This window comes from Sus scrofa, chromosome 2, assembly GCF_054392235.1.
Source record: "Sus scrofa isolate SSC_HxYL_T2T_F1_AM1 chromosome 2, Sscrofa_HxYL_maternal_Yorkshire_Landrace_v2.0, whole genome shotgun sequence".
Classification (NCBI taxonomy): domain Eukaryota; kingdom Metazoa; phylum Chordata; class Mammalia; order Artiodactyla; family Suidae; genus Sus; species Sus scrofa.
The window spans coordinates 82,499,911-82,526,246 of NC_139384.1; the positions used below are offsets into that span (position 1 = coordinate 82,499,911).

General features: G+C 43.6%; 1 protein-coding gene and 1 pseudogene across 1 annotated transcript; one reads left to right on the plus strand and one right to left on the minus strand.

The window, feature by feature from the left end:
- The first annotated feature begins 2,068 nt into the window (after positions 1-2,068).
- On the plus strand, positions 2,069-5,414 carry LOC146405513 (methyl-CpG-binding domain protein 3-like 2B). The gene is made up of 2 exons (XM_085015284.1): positions 2,069-2,187; positions 4,677-5,414. The coding sequence occupies exons 1-2, from the start codon at positions 2,140-2,142 to the stop codon at positions 5,274-5,276; spliced, it is 648 nt and encodes a 215-aa protein (XP_084871410.1). The 5' UTR covers positions 2,069-2,139; the 3' UTR covers positions 5,277-5,414.
- A 4,760-nt stretch (positions 5,415-10,174) lies between these two features.
- LOC110259659 (vomeronasal type-2 receptor 116-like) lies at positions 10,175-25,232 on the minus strand (annotated as a pseudogene).
- Between the last annotated feature and the right edge of the window lie 1,104 nt (positions 25,233-26,336).

Here is a 26,336-nt window from a genome sequence, read left to right on the forward strand (position 1 = left end):
ATGCAGGTTTCTATGTAGTGATGATTTTGAGAACTTCTATGTCTGATGACATTCTTTTTGTTTTGTTTTGTTTTGTTTTTTTAGAGCGGCACCCACAGCACATGGAGGTTCCCAGGCTAGGGGTCAAATCTGAGCTGCAGCTGCCGGCCTACACCACAGCCACACCAGATCTGAACTGTGACTCTGACCTACACCACAGGTCCTGGCAATGCCGGATCCTTTAACCTACTGATCGAGGCCAGGGATCGAACCTGCATCCTCATGGATGATAGTCAGATTCTTAATTTGCTGAGCCACAACAGGAACTCGCTGAATATATGTCTTGATCCCACTCAGAGACATACGAAAAGCTTGTTAAAAAGCACTGATCATTTCTGTATTTCTGACAGTCACAGAAAATTAGGAACACATCAAAAGTCCAAAAGTGGGTGAACAAGGCTTGACAAATCCAGGTGAAATGACATCTGACAGGCATAGAAATAAAATGTAAAGATACATTTAGTTACATGAAACTATGTTCAGGGTATACTGTTAGGTATGAGCAGTCCATTTCCAGAATGAAGTTGGCAGCCCTTCCCCCACTGTAACTTCCACAAATCTAAGGATAGGAAATCCCATGGTTTGATAACCACGTGATGCTTACACCAAAGATGCAAAGAGCTGCTGTTCTTTGTGGTGGAATTTGGGCTTTGTTTTCTCTCCTTTGCATGAGGACCTCTTCTGCCCCAAATGGAGGTGCCAGAAACTTCCCTGGCTGGAGGGCAGGAAATCGAGTGCACAATTTGGCTTCTCGTTCTGTGCATGACCACTCTCACTCCTCACCCCACACTGGCCTCATGGATAAGACAGGTTCTCGCTTTCCCCAGAGATTGAGGGCTCCACAACCCCTCAATTGCACCTCCTGTCATCCCAGCCCATCCCAGCCTTCAGAGGGTGAAACTATCAGTAGAGGACACCAAGGCAGAGAATGCATGCAATTGTTGCTGTAAAATCCTTTACTCCCTATTTGGGCTAATGATAGAGAAAGAGAAAAAGGGGGAAGGAAACTCGAAATGAAACAGCCAGAAGGGACAAATACTGGGCGGGGAGAGGTCCTCACATAAAGGAGAGAAAACAAAGCCCAAATTCCACCACAAAGATCAGCAGCTCTGCTGTCACCTTTCTCCAAGGCAAGGGCACCTGCTGAAGTGACAATGTTAACGTCAAACATTAACTGCTAAGGATAGAGATGCCCATGGAAACAAGTTGCAAAGTGCCTACCCCTCTTTTCAGGACATGGACAAGGTGATAACGCTTTAGAAGCACCGTCTGACTCGCCAAGTACTACATTTTTCTGTATATTAATCTTGAATTCCGTAACTTTCTGAATTTATTTATTAGTTCTAATAGTCTTTTTGTGGTGACTTTAGGTTTATCTATACAAAAGATCATGTCATCTTCAAATCATGACAATTTTATTTCTTTTTCAAGTCTTATTTCTTTTTCTTGCATGATTGCTATGGCTCAGACTTCCAATACCAAATTAAATAGCAATAGTAAGAGTGGGCATCCTTGTGTTCTTCCTGATTTTAAAGGAAAAGCTCTCAGTTTTTTTTTTCTTTTCGACTATTGAGCAGAGTGTTAGCTGTAGGTTTATCATAAATGACCTTTATTATGTTGAGATATGTTCCCTCTATACCAACTTTGTTGAGAGTTTTAATCACGAATGGGTATTAAATTTTGTCAGATGCTTGTTCTGCATCTATCGAGATGATTATGTGCTTTTTATTTGTTTTAACATGGTGAGTCACACTGATTTGCGAATATGGCACTAACCTTCCATCTTCAGAATAACTCCCACTTGATCTTGGTGTGTGATCCATTGAATGCCTTGCTGAATCTGATTAAGAAATCTCTCAAATCTCATTGATGAGATGGATTGGATTATCTACTTTCCATCTATTGATGGATCTATTATCCACATTCATCTATGGATGAGATGGATTGGCTCATCCAGGATGGATTGGATTATGTACTGATTGGATTATCCACTCCCTCTATATAAGGGGAAGCAGAAGCAGAAGCCAGTGTATTCTCCAGCAAACCACAGGCTGTCTGCATCTCAGCAGTGGGTCAGAAAACAACTCAGTGGTGTGGAAGATGGAGAACCTTGCATCCACTAGCTTTAGAAGCCGGCATCATCGTCTGGTGAGTGTGGAATCCATACATCCATACCGAGGGTAAAATGTTCATTTGTATCCTTTCTCCTTTTGTAAAATCTCTTTAAATTAGCGAACACTAGCTCTTAAAATAAGAAGTTACCTTGTTGAAGGTTATTTCCTTTGTGTTCGTATTAAAACTTCTTTCGGTTTTGTATACTTTTTGTATAATAAGAACTAGGATACGAAGTCTAGGGTAGTAGACAAAATGTATCTTTTTAAACTAAAATCGCTGGAAAGTGGAAGTAGTTTTTGGTCCTACGGTATTTGGTCCTACTTTAAATTGTTTTCCTCTCTGGGAAATTCTTTACCCATAATGTATTTAAAATTCAGTTCTTTGCTCAAACATGTCCTTAGTTATTTAGGGCTTCCCTAACCTCCTCGTCCTCATTGGTAATTGCTGTTAGCCTTTCACCCTTTAACCCTTCTGACCTCTCTTTCTCCAGCTTTTCCCTCTCTTCTTCCACATCTTCTTCTTTCCCCCTGTCTTCGAGTTGGTCTTATTGTCATCACAGCATTAAATCAACCTAATACTCTTAAACATGCATTACTGTTATTTCCTCTCACCAAGATTAAAATAAACTGGGACAATGATTTTGTTGAGCGAAATTCTGGGTCACAGGTTTGGATATAACAACTTGGTATATTATAAGAGCTGCAGCAATTGAAAGATCAAGTAATTTTCCCACCAAAATGAGACACCTTGAGTAATAAAAAGGGCATTAATAGTTATGGCATGACAAAAAGAAAGATTTAAATGAGATACGTTTCCTTCTTTTTCGGCCTTTTAGGGCCGCACCCGGGGCAAATGGAAGTTCCCAGGCTAGGGGCAAATGGAGGTTCCCAGGCTAGGGGTCCAATCGGAACTGTAGCTGCCGAATCGGAACTGTAGCTGCCCCGACCTATACCACAGCCACTGTGGCAATGCCAGATCCGAGCTGAGTCTACAAACTACATACACCACAGCTCATAGCAACTCCAGATCCGTAACCCACTGAGCAAGGCCAGGGATCAAACCCACAGTCTCATGGTTCTTAGTCGGCTTCGTTAACCACTGAGACACGACAGGAACTCCAAAAACCTAGAAAGTTTTTATGACTTTACATCGTTGCTTTCATCAAAGGTATCTGAGCACCTTCAAAGGACAAAGCGATACATAAATAGGGCATGGCAGAACCTTCAGTTTCCCATAGTCCTCTCTTCACTGAGTATCCAATTTAGTGAGAAAAACTACATGGAAAAAATTAACACAGAGTAAGGTAACCCTGTGGAAATGGTATTCTGAGGATTGAACGATGCTCACAAGTTATTCCAAAGTTGAAAAATTTAGGTGGATTCAGGAAGGAAAGTGGATGGTTATGTGATAGGAGTGGCAGGGCGTCCAGAACGATGCTCAAGGGCAGATGGGGTTTTAGTTAGGATCACTGAGTTTAGCAGCCGCTGAGATAAGGGTGGTTTATTTGGAAAAATAACTGGTTCAACTTGGGACCCAGCCACCCTGAGCTGAGTCATTGATATGATCACTGATGTGGTGTGTGGGCAAATGAGTATCTGGGTCTCAGATTTGAAACCAGCTCAGGCATTTGGGGAGATTTTCTAATTCATTAACAACGAATGTTGAAGTCAGGGAAGTGGATGGGATTGCCTAGAAGAGGGTGTGGATATAGAGAAGATGTGAGATCAGACCCACTTCTAAAAAGCATCCATTTCAGGTTCTTGTGGCTCAGCTCTGCATTGTGGCTCACTGGGTTAAGAACCTGACATAATGTCCGTGAAGATGCAGGTTATATCCCTGGCCTTGCTTGGTGGGTTAAGGATCTGGCATTGCTGTAAGTTGTGGTGTAGGCTGCAGATCCTGAGTTGCCGTGCCTGTGGTGTAGGTTGACAGCTGAAGCAGCTCTGGTTCGACCCTTAGCCTGGGAACTTTCACATGCCACGGGCGGCCCTAAAAATCAAAAAAAAAAAAAAAAAAAGAAAAAGAAAAGAAAAGAAAGAAAACAGTTTTATGTTTTGGGATCCTGGGATCCCCATGTCCAAAAGGTGGTGTGTTAGGGGTGCCAGCATATGTGTAGTTGGCAGTGAGAGGGATGGGAAGAGGAAAGCAGCTCCAAAGGAGGATGGTGGAGGGGAAGAGTCTGGAATTGGTGCTGGATAATGACCTTGACCTTTCTGTCCTTGACTTACATCTGCTGGATGTCCCAGGATCCAGTTCTCAGTGTGTGATGCCGGTACCAGCAGCATCAGCTGGGAACACTAAGGAATGCAAATTGTTGTTTCCATCCCGGACACTTGGGTGGAGATCCAGAAATATGAGTTTTAACAACCCTCTCAGAGATGGTGATACAGTGTCACTGGAGACCCATTTCTCCAGGGAAAAAGGAGGGTGGTTCTCCAAATGAGCCAAGAACATTCTCCATGAGGGATGGAGGTTTCATCTGCCCTTGTCTTCAAATTTCACATTTCCTTTTGTTTTCCAAGGAGAAGCTCAAGAGAAATATGATGCCCCAGGCACTGGAGGAGAAAAGACAAGTCCACTTAGCCAGGACCAAGCAGAGACATCGTGACAGATCCGGCCTTCCTCTAAGGCTCACCAGCTGCATTTTCAAGAGGCCAGTCACAAAGACAACTGCTCATCCTGGCAACAAGGTCAGGCACAGTCAACAAGAGGAGACCCTGAAGAAGCCCCAGCAAGTCTGTGCATTCAGGAGACTGCAGGGGCTCCAGGCCTGCAGTCCTGAAGGAGACCTTTTCAGTACCTTGGACAGCGCAAAAGTAGTCCGCGACATTGCCCCTGGTGGTGCAGTTGAATCCAACAGCCTTGCTGGTGCAAGGTCACTGCACCCCAGCACCAAGGCCATCCCTGCCCAGTCTTCAGATGGGGCAGAGATGATCCCGGGATTGGGGCTCTTCCTCCCCGAGTCCCTCTGCAAACAACCAGTAATAACATATGGCCATATTCGCCGGCAGGCTCAGAAAGTGAAGAAAGCAAGAGAGAGGCTGGCTATGGCCTTGAGGGCAGACAAGCTGGCCAGGGAGGCAGAGAGAGCCAGGGGTCTCGGGAACTTAGGCGTGTCCTGAAGAAGCCAAGGAGTGGCGTGGCCCTTGGGACGTGGTCACTATGTGACAGCCCCCTACCCTTGTTCTCCTTGCCTTTGTGAATGTTAACCCTGTTTCTTGCTCTGGACTGAGATGCTTTGTTATATTAATATTGTCATCTATTAAACTCTTGTTTGACAAATATGTAAAGAGTAAGTGGTTTTGTGGATGAGAGATTGGGTTTTGGGGGAAGGGCAAGAAAAAGGACCTCTGCTTGTCCTTGTGCACCTTAATTTCTGTTTACTCTGATTTATTTATTGACTTTTATATGGAATTCTATAGAGGTAATATAGCCTGAGGGATTATTTCATTTTTAAAATATTTTCTGGTATTAGTTACACTCAAGGAAGAAATGACACTTGGAAGAGATTTTATTTTTAATGTGAAATTAGCTCCATAAACATCTTACTTTCTTCAGCTTGCTTTTACATATTGTTCTAACATATTCCATTTTTTTTTCTATTTTTGTGCTGAATGCTAAATAAGTCCTTTTTCTGTAGTTCACTACATGTTAAACCACTACATGTTATGTCCTTATCTGTTACCTAAAAATTAAGGGGGAGTTTTTGTCTTTTTAGGGCTGCACCCATGGCACATGGATGTTCCCAGGCTAGGGGTCAAATCAGAGCTGCGGCTGCCGGCCTACATCACAGCCACAGCAATGACAGATCTGAGTCACATCTGTGACCTATGCCACAGCTTCCAGCAACGCCATATCCTTTAACCCACTGAGTGAGGCCAGGGACCCAACCTCCATCTTCAAGGATACCAGTCTGGTTCTTAACCTTAGCCACAATGGAACCTCCGGGAATTTTTAAAAATTAGACTTAACTTTCAATTCTTTTTTTCTTTTTTTTTTTTTTTTTTTGGCTGAACTGACAGCACATAGAAGTTCCCAGGCCAGGGATCGTACCCAAGCCACAGCAGTGATATCCCTGGATCCTTATCCTGCTATGCTACCAGGGAACTTCTAACCTTCAAGTCTTAGGAAGGAACATGGTCTTTGGAAATAGTTTAGGCTGACAATGACTTGCTAGCAAGCTTATTGCCTTTGCACAGAAACACGTCCTCAGTCACTAAAATTTGCCCAGCTCACCGTGTGGGGCACATTGTAATCTGTAATATTCTATAAATAATTATTCAATAAACAAGTCATTTTCCTCATAAACAACTTATTCAGTAAACGTAATTATTTGTAAACACATAAAAAGTGGAATAAAAATATCACGCTACAGAAGTCAGAGGGGAAGACTGTTTCACTAGGTCAGAAGGAAAATGACCGATGTGGGTTTGGAAGGCATTTTCTGGACTTCCTTGGACCCCTTTGGTGGAGTAGTTTTTGTCACTGGTAGAAATGGAAGTCTGAGTACAGAGGGCCAAAGAGTGACTGAGAAACGGGGAGGGCAGAAGGCGAGTTAAGGTGGGCGGCCAGGCTTGTGCTTCCACAACAGGCTCTAGATTGAAATTGGGACGAATTCTCTCCCAGAGCCCACAGCTTTCATGGCGGGTGGGTTACTGGGGAGGGGGGCAGCTGTCACCACCCTAGGACTAGGGCAGATCCTCACTTTTTTTTCTTTTTAGGGCCACACCTGTGGCATATGGACATTCCCAGGCTAGGGATCCAGTCAGAGCTAGTGCTACAAAGCCTGTGCCACAGCCACATCTGTGACTTGCAATGCAGTTTGTGGTGGATCTTTAACCCACCGAGCAAGGCCAGGGATTGAACCCTCATGGACACTATGCCGGGTTCTTAACCCACTGAGCCGCAACGGGAACTCCAGATTCTAACTCTTCAGCGTGAGATAAAAATCTGCATATTCCAATCATCTAGGGTTCTGGGAATGAGAGGTGTCACACGGCCTTTTCTGGCCCATCAGGTAGGTACCAGGCACATGATCCGTTAGGGAACGGAGGTGGAGACAGGTATATGCATGGTTATTTTTAAAAATTTTTATTGAAGTAGAGTTGATTTACAATGTTGTGTTAATTTCTGCTATACAGAAAACCTATTTCATATGAAGTCTCATTCTGAGGTTCTAGGAGGGCAGGAATTTTTAGTGACCACTCAATCCACTACATCTTCTATTCATGTTAGGGGTGGGGAAGTCTATCTTGGAGGTGAGGGTCCTGTGTTTGGTGACAAGTGGTTATGTTAGCATTGGACATACAAAGGATCCAGAGAGCCTTCATGACGCAGTCACATTTGAGTGGTAGCAATACTGCAGGGGTTGTTTCTTTAAAAGGACTTGATTCCAGACTTCCCATTGTGGCTTCATGGGTTAAGAACCCAACATAGTGTCTGCGAGGATGTAGGTTCGATCTCTGGCCTCACTCAATGTGCTAAGTATCTGGCCTTTCTGTGGCTGTGGTGTAGGCTCACAGCTGCAGCTCCAATTCAACCCCTAGCCCAGGAACCTCCATATGCTGCAAGTGCAGCGCTAAAAAAGACAAAAAAAAAAAAAAAGAAAAGAAAAGAAAAAGAAAAGATTGGGGTGGATAACTATTTCACCTCATTTCATAGAGACAAACAGAAAGTTAAACAAAACTACAAGACTGAGGAATATGTTTCAAAGGCAAGAACAAGACAAAGCCTCTGGGAAAGAAACCTAATGAAACAGAGACAATTTATCTGATAAGGCGATCAAAGCCAAAGTAATAAGAATGCTAACTAAACTTGGGAAAGAATAGATGAACACAGAGAGAACTTCAAATAAAAAATCTTGAAAATATAGAAGAACTCAAGGCGGAAGAATACAATAACTGAAAGGAAAAATACACCGGAAGGAATGAAGGGCAGTTGAACTGGTAGAAATGAACACATAAGCGACGTGGAAGGTAGAATAATGGAAATCGCCCCAACGGAACAGCAAACAGCGGAATTTAAACATGAAGATAGTTTTAGGCACCTTTGAGACAACCCCATGTGTATTAACATTCATAATTTGAGGGTTCCAGAAGGAGAAGAGAGAGAAATAGATAGAAAATGCTTTTAATGAAATTATGGCTGATAACTTTTCTAACTTGAAGAAGGAAACATCCAATTGCAGAAAGTACAGAGACTCAAACAAGATGAACCCAAATGCTCTTGGGTCATTGGATAACCAAGAGTAGATGAAAGAAAAGGAGATTTTACGGTGTCTGTCAGGTGAATTGGAAAGGGAAAAATAAATGAAAAATCCAAGTGGAAGATGACATAAAAGTGGTTACCAAAAACACAAATCAAAAAAGAACATGAGATCAACCTTATGAATATTTTCTCACGTCAGTCTCCCAAAGCAACAGAAATAAGAGCAAAAATAAACCAATGGGACCTCATCAAACTGACAAGCTTTTGCACAGCAAAGAAAACCAAAAAGAAAACAAAAAGATAACTTACAGAATGGGAGAAAATAGTTTCAAACGATGCAATGGACAAGGGCTTAATCTCTAGGATATATAAGCAACTTATACAACTCTACAGCAAAAAAAGCCAACAACCCAATGGAAAAGTGGGCCAAAGACCCGAATAGACATTTCTCCAAGAAAGATGTACCGATGGCCAACAAGCACATGAAAACATGCTCAATATCGCTGATTATAAGAGAAATGCAAATCAAAACTACCATGAGATACCACCTCACACCAGTCAGAATGGCCATCATTAATAAGTCCACAAATAACAAGTGCTGGAGGGGCTGTGGAGAAAAGGGAACCCTCCTGCACTGCTGGTGGGAATGTAAGCTGGTACAGCCACTATGGGGAACAGTATGCAGATACCTTAGAAATCTATACATAGAACTTCCATATGACCCTGCAATCCCACTCTTGGGCATCTATCCGGACAAAACTCTACTTAAAAGAGACACATGCACCCGCATGTTCATTGCAGCTCTATTCACAATAGCCAAGACATGGAAACAACCCAAATGTCCATCGACAGATGATTGGATTCGGAAGATGTGGACTATAAACACAATGGAATACGACTCAGCCATAAAAAAGAACAACCTAATGCCATTTGCAGCAACATGGATGGAACTAGAGACTCTCATCCTGAGTGAAATAAGTCAGAAAGAGAAAGACGAATACCACGTGATGTCACTTACAACTGGAATCCAGTGTACAGCACAAATGAACCTTTCCACAGAAAAGAAAATCATGGACTTGCGGAATAGACTTGTGGTTGCCGAGGGAGAGGGGGAGGGAGTGGGAGGGATCGGGAGTTTGGGGTTAATGGATGCAAACTATTGCTCTTGGAATGGATTTACAATGAGATCCTGCTGTGTAACACTGAGAACTATGTCTAGATACTTACATCCCAACACGACAATGCGAGGAAAAATTATGTATACATGTATGTGTAACTTGGTCCCATGCTGTACAGCGGAAAAAATAAATAAAAAAGAAAAAGAAAGAACATGAGGGAGTTCCTGTCGTGGCTCAGTGGAAACGAATCTGACTAGCACCCATGAGAATGCAGGTTCGATCCCTGGCCTCGCTCAGTGGGTTAAGGATCCAGCGTTGCCGTGAGCTGTGGTGTAGGTCGCAGACGCTGCTCAGATCCTGAGTTGCTCACGCTGTGGCATAGGCCAGCAGCTACAGCTCCGATTCGACCCCTAGCCTGGGGACCTCCATATGCTGTGGTGTGGCCCCCCCAAAAAAGAAAAGAAAGAACATGAAAATTAATTAGTAGATTTAGTGAGAAGAACCCAAAGTGAAGTGCAAGGTTGAAAAGTAGGATGGCTGAGGGGTACAGTGCCCCCCACAACTTTGTAAAGAAACAAGTGAGAGTTGTTTATTCATTGAAGAAAATAGATCACACCTGTAATCTCTCTGATGGTAAGAATTCTACAGCTTTGTCTTCTTACTCTATTCATTTTAGGAAACACATGAGTGAAAGCTTAAGAAGACTTCTGGCTCCCAGAATGTGTTTGATCCCTTAACCTACGCAGAGTGTTCTTATCAGGACTTAGGAGAATAATGTAGCACTTTGGGGCAAAGCTGCAGCCCAGCAGCCCAGCAGCCCAGCACTGGAGGCCAAGATGGAGAAGATCTCCATGCCACCATGACCTTGCCCTTGGTGCTGTGGTAGACGGGGAGGAAAGTGACCCAGACAGTGCAGAACACCAGCATGCTGAAGGTCAGGAACTTGGCTTCATTGAAGATGTCAGGCAGGTTCCTGGCCAGGAAAGCCAAGGAGAACCTCCCCAGGGCCAAGGAGCCCAGGCACCCCAGGACACAGTAGAAGGCAGTGATGGAGCCCTTGGTGCACACGATGATGATGTGGCCATGTTGAGTGTGTATCTGTGTCAATGAAGGGAGGGGAGGTTCCCAGCCAGACTCCGCAAAGATTCAGCTGGATAAAGGAGCAGATGGGAATGACGAAGTTAGGTGCCCCTGACAACAACCACTGCCGCATCCTTTCGTCTGGAGCAGTGACCTTGAAGACTACAACCACAGTGATGGTTTTGGCCAAGACAGTGGAAATAGCCACAGTGAAAACCACTCCAAGTGCCCTTTGTTGAAGAATGCAGGTGGCTGTGTTGGGACGGCCGGTGAAGAGTAAAGAACAGAGAAAACAGAAGGTGAGGGAGAGGAGGAGGACACAGCTGAGAGTTCGATTGTTACCCTTGACAATGGCTGTGTCCCTGTGCTTGACAAAGATCCCCAGCACCGCAGCTGTGAGAGCAGACAGGCACAGAGCTGAGCAGGTCAGAGACATCCCCAGGGGGTCCCCGTATGCTAGAAAGGTTACAACTTTTTGAAGGCAGCAATCTCGCTTTCTGTTGGCATACTGATGCTCTGAACACTTCAAACCCCGATCCGCCTCTGGGGAGAAAGGCAAATTGTCATCAGCCCAGGTTCAGTCATTTTCTTTTATTCACTGGTCCCCAATGGTGGGCACTGGACAAGGTTAGCCTAATTTCCTTCTCTGTCGATCTAAACACCAAATATAAGATCCTCTGCAGGAGCTCCTGTTGTGGCCCAGTGGGTTAGGGACCTGATGTAGTCTCCTTGAGGATGTGGGTTCCACCCTGGCCTCGATTAGTGGGTTAAGTATCTGGCTGCAAGCTGCAGCATAGGTCACAGATGCGGCTCAGATCTGTCATTGCTGTGGCTGTGGTGTAGGCGGCAGCTACAGCTCCAACTCAACCACTAGCCTGAGAACTTCCATAAGCCGCAAGTGCAGATGTGAAAAGAAAAAAAAAAAAAAAGAATCCTCTGTAGATAATGATTTCCAATAAATACTGACCTTTTTTTTCAGACTATTGAAACACATTAAAAAAATGTTTTATAGCATATGTAAGTTCCCAGGCTAGGGGTTGAATCAGAGCTGCATCTGCAACCTACCCCACAGCTCATGGCAATGCCAGATCCTTAATCCACAGAGTGAGGCCAGGGATCAAACCCATATCCTCACAGAGACTGTGTCAGGTTCTTAATCCAATGAGCCACAACTTGAACCCCCTACTTTGCCCCTTTCTGCCAATTCAGTAGTTCACCAAGTATTCATTACTCTTTTTGTTAGTCTCATATGATACCATGGTATTGCCCCTACAAAGAATTCTGTGACATCTCCTTTCCCTGAAGTGTAGACACTATCCCTTATTTTACCCCGCTGATCTCCGAATACCTTTACTGCAGTTCTATGTCACCACCTGGAATCCCATTATTATACATCATCACCCCTGTTCATCTGTGAACTTGAGGACATCAAGACCAAGACTCACTCACTAAGAAGATGCTGAACAACAAGCATGTTGGGCACTGCAAAAATACCCACTTCTAACATCAAACACAACCTTTCTGGACTCCTGCTGTTTGTCAGGAACAATCATAGACACTGAAAGCACAAACATATTTAGATCCATTGCCTCACTGTGATCCGAGTGTAGTTTTAAAGAAGATGAAAAATAAGTACTTCTCATATTGTGTGAAATGCTGCAACAGAGATGAGTTAGGTTATTGTGGAGTGGTCAAGAAGGGCTTCCTTAAATAGTATGGAGGTTCTTCAAAAAACTAAAACTAGAGTTATTTACCATGTCATCCAGCAATCCCACTCCGGAGCATATATCCAGTCCAAACTATAGTTAGAAAAGACACACGCACCCCAATATTCATAGCAGCACTATCCACGATAGCCAAAATATGGAAACAACCTAAATGTCCACCAACAGATGAATGGAGAAAGGAGATGTTTATATATATAAATATATATATATATATAAATATATATATATATGCACATGCAATGGAATATTACTCAGCCATCAAAAGGAATGAAATAATGCCATCTGCAGCAACACAGATAGACCTAGAGATCATCACACTAAATGAATCGTCAGAAAAAGACAAATACCGTATGTTATCACTTATATGTGGAAAGTAAAATATGACACAAATGAACTTACTTACAAAACAGAAACGGACGCAGAGACATGGAGAAAAGACTTGTGGCTGTCGAGGAGAGGGTGAGGACAGATGGACTGGAAATTTGGGATTAGCCAATGCAAACTATGATATAAAGAATAGATAAATAACAAAGTCCTACTGTAGAACACGGGGAATTTTATTCAACATCTGCGATAAACCATCATGGAAAAGAATATGAAGAAGAATGTGTATATATATACACACATATATGTATATATATAACTGAATCACTTTGCTATACAGCAGAAACTACCGCAACATTTTAAACTACCTAGACTTCAATCAAATGCTTTTTTAAAAAAAGGTCTCTCGACATGGATCGTGCCAGCCATGGGTCTCAAACAAGGAGTCAAGTAAGCTAGTTCAGGGCAGAGAGATCGAGTGTGTCATTTCAGGTGGAAATAATACTGCTTATAATGATTAAATGAATTAAATTCCTAAATGAAGAAAGAAAGAATTTTGACTCTGAAGTTCTCATCCAGAACCTCCCCATTTCCGTTGGTGAATGGCAGCTATGAAAGAGTGATGGAGAATCGCCTGCAAGGCGTACACTCACCTGTCTCACTGGAAATCTCATTCTCTGGGCAGGGAGTGCAGCTGAAGCAACAGATAGACTTTCCCTCCAGAAGGCTTTTCCTGAATCCAGGACCACAGCTCTCGCTGCATACGGTGCAGGGAGTCTGGAGAAAATGGGATACTTGTTGGTACCATCTGTGACTTTAATTCTGCAATAACTAGGGTGTTTCAGAGTATTGGATGATACACAGATTTCATATTTATTTTATTTTTGCATTTTTAATAAAAGTATGGTTGATTTACAATGTTGTGCCAATTTCTTTTTCTTTTCTTTTTCTTTTTTTTTTTTTTTTTTTTTGTCTTTTTGCTATTTCTTTGGGCCGCTTCTGTGGCATATGGAGATTCTCAAGCTAGGGGTCCAATCGGAGCTGAAGCCGCTGGCCTATGCCAGAGCCACAGCAACGCAGGATCCGAGCCGCGTCTGCAACCTACACCACAGCTCACGGCAACGCCGGATCGTCAACCCACTGAGCAAGAGCAGGGACCGAACCCGCAACCTCATGGTTCCTAGTCGGATACATTAACCACTGCGCCACGACGGGAACTCCTGTTGTGCCAATTTCTACAGCACAGCAGTGACCCAGTCATTCATATTTATATGATTATATACATACATGTGTGTAATATACATACATACACTCTGCTGCACAGCAGTGACCCAGTCATTCATATACATATGAAATATGAATATACATGTATATATATGTACATATATGTACACACACATTGGTTGAATAAATATGTTCTGTTTCCATCCATTGGACAATTGGTAAACCAGAAAATTTCCCTTTTTTTAAATTGAATTGTAGTGAAGTATAGTTGACTTACAATGTTGTATTAGTTTCAGGGGAGCAGAGCAAAGTGAATCAACCATGCATATAAATATATCCATTCTTTTTTTCCCATATAGTTTATTACAAACTATTGAGTAGATCTTCCTGTGCTATCCGGTAGGTTCTCATTAATCATCTTTTTCACACAATAGTGTGTTTATTTCATTCCAACCCTCACAACTATCCCCCTGAAACAGTTTCACCTATGGTAGCCATAAGATTGGTTTTGAAATCTCTCAGTTTGTTTTTGTTTTATAAATAAGGTTTTTTCATGTCTTTTTCCTCCCCCCGTCCCTGGGCATATGGAATTCCCAGTCCAGGGATCAGATCCAAGCCGAAGCTTCGACCTACACCATTGCTCTGGCAGCACTGGATCCTTAATCCACTGTGCTGGGCCAGGGATCAAACCTGCACACCAGCGTTGCAGTGATGCCACCAATCCTGCTGCACCACAGCGGGAACTCCTTGTGTCATTTTTCATTAGATTCTTAAGTTAGAAGCAAGTTGTTAAATGCCCATATGTAACCTTCTACCATGCTCTGAAAGGAGGCAAACCACCCACAGCAAGATTTTGTGGGGGTTTTGTTTCATTTATTTTGTTAAGGCTGAATCCATAGGATATGGAAGTTCCCAGGATGGGGATCAAACCCATGCCTCCATAGCAGCCTGAGGCACTGTAGCCGGATTCTTAACCCACTGCACCAAACCCACTGTGCCACAGCAGGAACTCCAAGAACTTGGTCATTTGCATATAGCGTAAAGCATTGTGATTGGGTCCTACCCACCTCAGTGATTCCTGCAGCCCACTCTAGCATCTCCTCGGATAAAGATAATTCCTGGCCACACGGAGCATGTGGGGAATACTCTCCTACTTTGATTTTCAATCCCAGACCTTCCCGGAAATTCCAGAAGTTGAGAATGGCATGCTCTGCATCTGATTTTCTTTCTTCAGCCAGACTCCCTGGCTCACCAGCAGGATTGTGAAATTGGACATTCCTGAGAAAGGGGTGCAGCTAACAGAGCTACATTATCACCGTGTCGGGAAGTGCACTCAAGATGAAAAGCCTGCTTTGGGGTAAGGACCTGATCTTCTGCAGCCAATGCATTCATAGGGCAACCTCATGGCAAGAATACAGTGAGGCGGAGTTAGTTCCCATCGTGGCACAGTGGTTAACGAATCCGACTAGGAACCAGGAAGTTGCGGGTTTGATCCCTGGCCTCGCTCAGTGGGTTAAGGATCCGGTGTTGCCATGAGCTGTGTTGTAGGTCACAGACGCGGCTCGGATCCCACACTGCTGTGGCTTTGGTGTAGGTCGGTGGCTACAGCTCCGATTCGACCCCTAGCCTGGCAACCTCCATATGTCACGGGAAGCAGCCCTAGAAAAGACAAAAAAAAAAAAAAAAAAAAAAAAGAAAAAAAGAATCCAGTGAGGCCAACACAAATGAAAAGTAGATGGGACTTTGAGATACCATAATGCTTCTGATCTACCAATGAGTTGCAAGAGAAAAATGCCCAGCGACAAACAGAGTAAGACGATCAGTGCCTATGGCATTAATTTCCCCATCCATTCACTCTGCCTTTTCCCAGATCATCAACCTGCAACATGATGTTATTAATCCCTAAAGGGGTTGCAGAATTAAACGAGGCCATTTATGTAGAGTGTCCTCCCTCACGTTCAGAACCAGAAGCACTTAAAGAACTAGTTATTTTCCTGGTGTCATTTAAGAGCTTCCCCAAGTCTGGATGCTTCCTATTGAAAACACCTGGCAGGCAGGATGTTGCCATCCTTTGCAACACTAAACACTGATATTTCCCCACTGCTCATTTTCCTTTTTGCCACTAGCATCTCCTTCTTTAAAGAAAAAAAATATGGGAGTATAGTTGATTTGCAACATTGGGTTAGTTTCAGGTGTACAGCCAAGCGGATTAGTTACACCTTGACATATATCCGTTCTTCTTCAGATTCTTTCCCCATGTAGGTTATGACAGGATATTGAGCATAGCCCCTGTCGACTAAAAAAAATACCACCTGAAAAGCTGAGAGTTAAATCTTCTTTGGGGTGAAATTAGGACTTAAGCCCAGGAGATAGCATCTCAGGTAGCCCTGAGAAACCGCTCCGAGCAGTTGAGTGGGGGTGCTAGGATTTATGAATTTTGCAACAAAGGGAAGGTTATAGGCACGAACGATTGACAGAAAACCAGTTTCTATGGGAAGATTTAAAGGTCTGGGCTTACGGGAGTCACTCCTTGGAGATGCACCTCAGCTCTGGGTCAGTCTTCTCTGCTTCTTTCCCGAGTTCCCGTGGGGATCAGCGGCCCACCTTTGGGAGTGGTGGTTGTCCCCGAGGACCAGGACATCTTTTGTTTTGTCCACTAACTATAGCCCAGGGGGCAGTAATCCAGAGAGCTCCAAAATACTGCCCTAAAGCGGAAAGGGGGACATATCAAGATCTAAGTCATAAAGATATATGCTCCTGAGCATATATCTAGACAAAACCATAATGCAAAAAGATAACATGCACCCCCATCTTCATCGCAGCACTATTTACAATAACCAAGACATGGAAGCAACTTAAATGTCCATCAACAGAAGGTTGGCTAAAGAAGATGTGGTAGGTTGAAGAAGAAGGAATACTCCCAAAGACATTCTATGATGCCACCATCACCCTCATTCCAAAACCAGGCAGAGATACCACCAAAAAAGAAAACTATCGCCCAATATCATTGATGAATATAGATGCAAAAATGCTCAACAAAATCTTAGCCAACCGAATCCAACAACATACCAAAAAGATTATACACCATGACCAGGTTGGGTTCATCCCAGGTTCACAAGGATGGTTCAACATACGCAAATCAATCAGCATCATAACCACATTAACAAAAAAAGAAGTCAAAAAACATATGATCATCTCAATAGATGCAGAAAAAGCATTTGACAAAGTTCAACATCCATTCATGATCAAGACCCTCGCCAAAGTGGGTATAGAGGGAACATCCCTGAATATAACCAAAGCCATTTATGATAAACCCACAGCAAATATAATCCTCAATGGGGAAAAACTGAAAGCCTTCTCACTCAAATCTGGAACAAGACAGGGATGCCCACTCTCACCACTGCTCTTTCTTCAACATCGTTTTGGAAGTCCTGGCCACAGCAATTAGACAAACAAAAGAAATCAAAGGCATCCATATAGGAAGAGAAGAGATCAAACTGTCACTGTATGCAGATGACATGATACTATACCTAGAAAACCCTAAGGACTCAACCCCAAAACTCCTTGAACTGATTCATAAATTCAGCAAAGTAGCAGGATATAAGATTAACATTCAGAAGTCAGTTGCATTTCTGTATACCAGCAATGAAACATTAGAAAAGGAATACAAAAATACGATACCTTTTAAAGTTGTACCTCACAAAATCAAATACCTCGGAATACACCTGAACAAAGAGGTAAAGGACCTATATGCCGAGAACTATAAAACTTTAATCAAAGATATCAAAGAAGATGTAAAGAAATGGAAAGATACTCCAAGTACCTGGACTGGAAGAAATTAATATTGTAAAAATGGCCATACTACCCAAAGCAATGTACAGATTCAATGCAATCCCTATCAAATTACCCATGACATTTTTCACAGAACTAGAACAAACAATCCAAACATTTATATGGAACCACAAAAGACCCAGAATCGCCAAAGCAATCCTGAGAAACAACAACCAAGCAGGAGGCATAACTCTCCCAGACTTCAAGCAATACTACAAAGGCACAGTCATCAAAACAGTGTGGTACTGGTACCAAAACAGACAGACAGACCAATGGAACAGAATAGAGAATCCGGAAATAAACCCTGACACCTATGGTCAATTAATCTTTGACAAGGGAGGCAAGAACATCAAATGGGAAAAAGAAAGTCTATTCAGCAAGCATTGCTGGGAAACCTGGACAGCTGCATGCAAAGCAATGAAACTAGAACACACCCTCACACCATGCACAAAAATAAACTCCCAATGGCTGAAAGACTTAAATATACGACAGGACACCATCAAACTCCTAGAAGAAAACACAGGCAAAACACTCTCTGACATCAACATTATGAATATTTTCTCAGGTCAGTCTCCCAAAGCAATAGAAATTAGAGCAAAAATAAACCCATGGGACCTCATCAAACTGAAAAGCTTTTGCACAGCAAAGGAAACCAAAAAGAAAACAAAAAGACAACTTACAGAATGGGAGAAAATAGTTTCAAATGATGCAACTGACAAGGGCTTAATCTCTAGGATATATAAGCAACTTATACAACCCAACAGCAAAAAAACCAATCAATCAATGGAAAAATGGGCAAAAGACCCGAATAGACATTTCTCCAAAGAAGATATACAGATGGCCAGCAAACACATGAAAAAATGCTCAACATCGCTGATTATTAGAGAAATGCAAATCAAAACTACCATGAGATACCACCTCACACCAGTCAGAATGGCCATCATTAATAAATCCACAAATAACAAGTGCTGGAGGGGCTGTGGAGAAAAGGGGACCCTCCTGCACTGCTGGTGGGAAAGTAAACTGGTACAGCCACTATGGAGAACAGTTTGGAGATACCTTAGAAATCTATACATAGAACTTCCATATGACCCCGCAATCCCACTCTTGGGCATCTATCCGGACAAAACTCTACTTAAAAGAGACACATGCACCCGCATGTTCATTGCAGCACTATTCACAATAGCCAGGACCTGGAAACAATCCAAATGTCCATCGACAGAGGATTGGATTCGGAAGAGGTGGTATATATACACAATGGAATACTACTCAGCCATAAAAAAGAATGACATCATGCCATTTGCAGCAACATGGATGGAACCAGAGAATCTCATCCTGAGTGAAATGAGCCAGAAAGACAAAGACAAATACCCTATGATATCACTTATAACTGGAATCTAATATCCAGCACAAATGAACATCTCCTCAGAAAAGAAAATCATGGACTTGGAGAAGAGACTTGTGGCTGCCTGATGGGAGGGGGAGGGAGTGGGAGGGATTGGGAGCTTGGGCTTATCAGACACAACTTAGAATAGATTTACAAGGAGATCCTGCTGAATAGCATTGAGAACTATGTCTAGATACTCATGTTGCAACAGAAGAAAGGGTGGGGAAAAATGTAATTGTAATGTATACATGTAAGGATAACCTGACCCCTTTGCTGTACAGTGGGAAAATAAAAAAAATAAAAAAAAAAAGAAGATGTGGTACATATGTACAAAGAATGTTACTCAGCCATAAAAAAGAATGAAATAATGTCATTTGCAGCAACATGGATGGACTTAGAGATTATCATACTAAGTGAAGTAAGTCAGAGAAAGACAAATATCATGTGAGATCACTAATACGTGGAATCTAATAAAAAATGATACAAAGGAATTACAAAAAACAGACTCAAAGATTTAAAGCAGGAGTTCCCGTCATGGTACAGCGGAAATGAATCTGACTAGGAACCATGAGGTTGCAGGTTCGATCCCTGGCCTCGCTCAGTGGGTTAAGGATCCGGCGCTGCCATGAGCTGTGGTGTAGGTTGCAGACACGGCTTGGATTCCACATTGCTGTGGCTCTGGCGTAGGCTAGCAGCTACAGCTCCAATTAGACCCCTAGCCTGGGAACCTCCATGTGCCGAGGGAGCAGCCCTAGAAAAGGCAAAAGACAAAAACAAAAAACAAACAAAAAAAAAACACAAAACAAAAACTAAAAAGAGAACTATCATATGACCCAGCAATTCCACTCCTGGGTATATATCCAAAAGAAATGAAAACACTGATTCAAACAGATACATTCACTCCAATGTTCACAGCAGCACTATTCACAGTTGCCAAGATATGAGGCACTGTAAGTGTCCATTAACAGATGAATGAATAAAAAAGATACATATATGTGATATATATATATATATATGATATGGTATATATGTGATATATATAATGGATAAATAGATATAGGATACATATATAATGGATATATATATATATATATAATGGAATATTACTCAGCCATAAAAAGTATGAAATTTTGCCATTTGCAGCAACATGGAAGGTCTTGGAAGGTCTTAATCTAAGTGAAATAAATCAGAGGAAGACAATTACTGTATGATATCACTTATATGTGGAATCTTAAAAATACAACAAACTTGTGAGTGTAACGAAAAAGGAGCAGAGGCACAGACGTAGAGAACAAACTAGTGGTTACCAGTTGGGGGGAGGGGCAAGAGAGGTGGGGGAGGGGAGGTACAAAATACTGGGTGCAAGATAGGCTCAAGGATGTATTGTGCAGCATGGGGACTAGAGCCAATATTTTATAATAACTGTAAATGGGGAGTAACCTTTAAACACTGTGACTCACTATGCTGTACACCTTAACTTATATAATACTGTATAATAACTGTACTTCGATGAAAAAAAATCTAATGATAGTTCTCTGGTGGCCTAGTGGTTAAGGACCTGTTGTCACTGCTGTGGCACGTGTTCAATCACACTGGCCCAGGAACTTCCACATGCTGTGGGTGCAACAACAACAAAAAAACCTTGAAACCCTAATTCTGAAAGGTATAAATACATACATAGATAAAGAAAGAAATACTTTGTACTCATGTGGTTTTTTTTTTTTAATTGCAAAATACAAACTACCTCAAAGGAGGCACACAAAATTTAAAACTATATGGAAAAAAAAGAGCTTGATTCATGTACCAAGGTAAACTGGATCTGGAGAGAAAGAAAAGAAGGAAATGTCGAATTTTTCACTTACATTGAAGAGACAATGAGGCAAGACTTCAGATTCTGGGCTCTTCTGATTTTTCTAATTAAAAATATTCTAAAATAGAATGCCGAAAAGATGTATATACCAACTTGCTGGGGAAAAGTTTAATAAGGAAAATTATTGGTGGTGGCTTTGCTTCTGCCTTAGATAAATAGACTACTTCTCTCTGTGTGCTCTCCCACACTGTGCTGTGTCTCTAATAAGAAACTTTGCACCTGCTTTTAGAGTCTTTGCCTCCGTGCAACATTCTTGCTTTTAGTGAGGCCAAGAATCAGGGCAATTCTGCTTTGAGCCTCTAGCTGGTCTAGATAGAGGCTAGGGCTCGTGGTTCTCATCCAGGCTGCCCAGGTTCGATTTCTGAGCAGAGAATTAAGCTCTCGCTCCAAGCCAGTACTCACTGCTGTCTCTCCCGGAGCAGGGGCAGAACGGACGTTGACGAGATGCAAGAGCAGAGGCGGTACAAAAACCGGTGTGAATCAGAATCAGATGGGAAAGGACGAAATATTCCAGAGTCCTGTGACCTGAAGTTTGGCACCTACCATCAGCCTCTACATGGATTCAGCTATGAGCCACTGTAGCTGCCATCCCGCAACACCCCTGGAAGCAGAGCTCAGGGTGAACAGCCGGAGCGAGGCACTCTGTGCTCTGGGAAAACTGGAAGAACAGGTCTTCAGAGAGTTAGGTATTTTGAGAAGATGTTATGTGCCCGATTCTTGCATTTCTTCACATGTAGAAAAACATTAAAATCCTTCAGGCCGATCGATGTCTGCTCCTTGCACCGTCAGGTGATCAGCAACAAACTGGTGTAAAATGTATGTGCGCTGCATGCACCTCCCCCTCACCTGTATCATATCCCAATAAGTCCCCCTTTTCCTTCTTGGGTGGGATTTCAGCCCCGTCAGTAGTTAAGGATAAAGAATGTCACGGTCATCTGTGAATGGAGCCACCTCCAAGGGTGAGAGCCAGTGAGTCCTGCTGGCTGTGGAAACTCGGGATACCGGCCCTGACAGTGGAGGTGGATATCGATGGAGTGATTTCAGTGAGCCTAGGCCTGTTTTGTTCCTGCTCCCTGGCCTTTGCTGCAAAAACTCCTCTATGTATCCTAGCTCCTCTCTCAGGGCTACCTGAGATACTGTCGCAAGTGCTGAAGTCCTAATTTTGCCCCAATAAAACGTAACTCTCAACTTTCAGATTGCGTATTTTTTTTTTTTTAGTCAATACTACCCACCTCTTACTTCTGGCCTGGCCTGCAGCTCCAGGAGGCATGCAATACCCTCCTATGAAATCATGACATCATGATATTTCAAAGAGTAACCCCATGTCTGCAGGGAGAAGTTGTCTGCGCAGGTGGATTGTATATAAGTGGCAGCCTCTCTGTAGGGCTAGTAGGAATTATACACATGACAACAGAGACATTGGCAGGCCTTTGACTTTGAGGAAGGGACACTGGCTGTAGCCACTTCGCACTGAACTCATGCCAATGGGTTGTGTCTCTTTCTCTTTTTTTCTAGGGGCATATCTGTGGCATAGAGAGGTTCCCGAGCTAGGGGTCGATCAGAGCTGTAGCCACAGCAACACGGGATCCAAGCTGCATCTGTGACCCACACCACAGCTCACAGCAATGCTGGATCCTTTACCCCATTGAGTGAGGCCAGGGATCGAACCCACATCCTTATGGATATGAATAGGGTTTATAACTTACTGAACCACGATGAGAACTCCTGGATTGTGTTTCTAAGGGACCTCACTCTGGTCAGAGCTGGGGCACCCCAGAGGGGAAGGAGGCAGGGAGGGGGGAGCATATGTCTCACTAAGCTTCCAGCCCTGCAAAGGGAGAACTAACAGAAAAAACCTAGAAACTTTAAAAACTCTCTTCCCCCCTCTGAAAGAAATAACAAAGTCAAGTGGATGAGATGAAATAAACTATGGCCAGTTCGGGGGAGGTGGGAGATTGAGGAGGAAGGACAGAATAGGTGATGCAGAGAGCCTTGGCCCATTCAGCCACCCACAGGTCCTAGAGGCATTGGTCAGCCTAACAATCAAGCAGAGAATAAAGAAACAAAAAAGTGCTTACTGCTGGAAAATGACATCCTTGCAGGGCCTCTGGTTCCCTCTGTCCAGGAAAAATGTGTAAAGGGGGAAAAAGCCACCAATAACCGCATCTCCATCCTTGTAGATGCTGGGTTTCATTCTCAAACAGCAGGTGGCATCAGCCAAACTGCACACAAAGGGAGGAAGCTGCAGGAGCAGGAAGATAAAAATCAAAAGGAACATGTTAGACGCATTTGCAAAGCCCTAAGTCTGCCTGAGCAGAGGAGGAACCCGCAGCCTTAAGCTGATAGACATATGTCATGTACACATACACCCCCGCACGCACGCACGCACGCGAGCGTGCACACACACTCATTATTTTTGTGGACTGGCAAAGACACTCTAATATCCATCCCCCAACTCCTTTTAGCAAAGTCTCTTCTCCCTGGAAAGAGGCAGGACCGCTTCTGCCCCAGGGCTCTGCACCTGTGTCCCGGCGACAAACAGAAGTTGGAAAGTAAGTCTGAAGATCCTCCAGCCCCCCGGCGCTGTGATTTCCTCTGCGTCCCAGGATGGCAAGCCCCAAGGGAATACCCCGTCTTGTGCAGACTTGGTTCCAAGCTGGTGTCAATAAACCACTTGCACAAACCACCTGCGATGACACAGGGGAATGGAAGACGTGATGTAAGATGTAAAGTGAGAGAGAGAGACAGGCTGGGACCTGGGACCCTTTGCTGCAGTGGCTGCAGTGTTTGCACTTGGACAAACATCTCCAGCAACAAAATACAAAGAAACAATAAGGGACTAAAAATAACCGTGGACATGCGCAGTTGGGGCAAATTATAGGCAAGAAGATACAAAAAAAAACCTAAAAAACCCAACCGCCCCTTCTGAAGAGCAGAGAGCAAAAGCAGGGTACTAGGCATGACCCCTGGCACACATCACCACCAAAGGGGTGGGTAGACCACCTAAACCACCCCTCTGCCCGACCCCCTGGACCCGCCCCTACTCGCTCCGCGGAGGGAACCAGCGGCCCGCCCCTGCCTGAGCTGCAAGAGTGGGAGCAAGCAAGGGAACCTGTTGTTACCGCATCCCCTGCTGCAGAAGGGGCCCTGATAACGCCTTGCCTGAATTCGCCTGTCTGGCCTCTTACCAATTTCCATTGATTAAGAAAGTCAAGGAGTCCCCATCGTGGCTCAGCAGTTAACAAACCGGACTAGGATCCATGAGGATATGTGTTCGATCCCTGGCCTCGCTCAATGGGTTAAGGATCCGGCATTGCCGTGAGCTGTGGTGTAGGTTGCAGACGCAGCTGGGATCCCGCGTTGCTGTGGCTCTGGTGTTGGCCAGCAGCTGCAGCTCCCATTAGACCCCTGGCCTGGGAACCTCTGTGTGCCTCCGGAGCGGCCCTAGAAAGAGACAAAAAAATAAATAAAACTGGGTTTAAGCCCCAATCTGAGTTTGGCTGGGTTCAAGTCCTGGCATGTGGGTTCAAGTCCCAGTCTGTGTTCTGGCTATGTTCAGGCCGTTAGTGCTGTCAGTTTCACAACCATCATCACGAAGTAATTTTAGAGCATTTTTATCCAAAATCCCCCCCTCCCTGCTACCCCCTGACACACACCTGTCCCCTTCGGTAATCATAAGTTTCTTAAAGTCTGTGTCTGTTTCTGTTCTGCAAATAAATTCATTTGTATCCCTTTTTTTTTTTAGATCCTACATACAAATATCATATGATATTTGTCTCTCACTGTCTAATTTCACTTCGTATGATAATTTCTAGGTACAGCTATGCTGCTGGCAATGCCATTATTTCATTCTTTTTTATGGCTGAGTGATATTCCATTGTATATATGTACCACATCATCTCCATCCATTCCTCTGTCATGGGCATTTAGGTTGCTTCCATATCTTGGCTATTGTAAATAGTGCTGCAATGAACATTGGGGCACATGTATATGAGTTCTTTTAACCATGTTAAACCCAGGTATCCATATCCATGGTGATCTATCTCTACACTTAGAAGACTCGTTTGTTCCATTACTAATGCTGTAGTGATGTTAGGGTATCATTGACTGGAACCACCCACCTTGGCCAGGCACCATGATAGTCACTTAGTAGTGACTAGTCTCAAAATAAGAGGCCCAGATAAGGAGCAAGGTGCTGCCCCGAAGACTAACTGGGAGGACTTGGGAGGGGCCAGTAGAGGGAAGGAGATGACCAACGTCCCAGAATCCTTGGTGCTGGAATCCATCTTGGCCGAGAGATGCACGTGCATCTCCAGGAAGGACCCTGGGCCAGGCCAAGTATGGCTGAGCAAGACGATGGACAGTTCAGCCTGGAAACTAACCCCACTCCCACACAACCAGAGACTTTGAGCCACATGGCAAAGCAGTTCCGGGTTCCCTTATCCTGCTGCTCTCTGCCCACCACGGCACCCCTTCCCAATAAAGTCTTTTGCTTTGTTGGCACGTGTGTCCCTTTGGGCAATTCATTTCCAAGTCTTAGACAAGAGTCCATTCTTGGGCCCTGGAAGGGGTCCCCCCTCTGGCAACAGTGAGAAAAGGTAGCTATAGGGGAAATACATTTATGTTTTCTTTCTTTCTTGATGCTTTTTAGGGCTGCACCAGAGGCACATGGAAGTTCCTAGGCTAGGGGTCGAATTGGAGCTGTAGCGGCTGGCCTATGCCGCTGTCACAGCTATGCCAGATCTGAGCCACGTCCGCAACCTACACCACAGCTCATGGCAACACTGGATCCTTAACCCACTGAGTGAGGTAGGGATCGAAGCTGCATCCTCATGGATACAAGTCAGATTCATTTCTGCTGAGCCATAACGGGAACTCCCTATTTTCTTACCTTAAAGCGGAGGATAATACTTAGAAAGTACTCCTCTGTTCCCCATGACCCTAAACGTTGATGGCAATGGTCACACCTATAAATATATATATGGCCCTGGAGCACAGGGAATTTTTATGACAACAAAGCAATTATTCTGTATGATGACATCATGGTGGGCACAGGATGTCTTTCTCAAAACTCATAAACGGTACAACCCAAAGAGTTAACCCTAGTGTCAACTATGGACTTCAGTTAATAATAATGTATCAATATTGTTTCATTACTTATAGCAAATATATCATGCAAATGAAAGATGTTAATCATAGAGGAAACAGTGGGGGGTAGGGTGAAAATGGAATGTGTGAGAAACCTTTGTACTTTCCATTTTTGTGTAAACCTAGAACTGCTCTAAAAAGACAGTATATTTTAATGTCTTTTCCCAACCTGGTAGACACTAGCCACACATTACTACTGAGCATTTAAAATGTGTCTTGTCTAGAGTTCCCGCTGTGGCACAGTGGGACCGGCAGCATCTCTGGAG

Excerpts from the sequence above, each read along its gene's own strand:
- LOC146405513 (XM_085015284.1), top strand. The coding sequence starts at position 2,140 with ATGGAGAACCTTGCATCCACTAGCTTTAGAAGCCGGCATCATCGTCTG. Across the intron at positions 2,188-4,676 it reads GAAGCCGGCATCATCGTCTG|GAGAAGCTCAAGAGAAATAT; the intron begins GTGAGTGTGGAA and ends TTGTTTTCCAAG.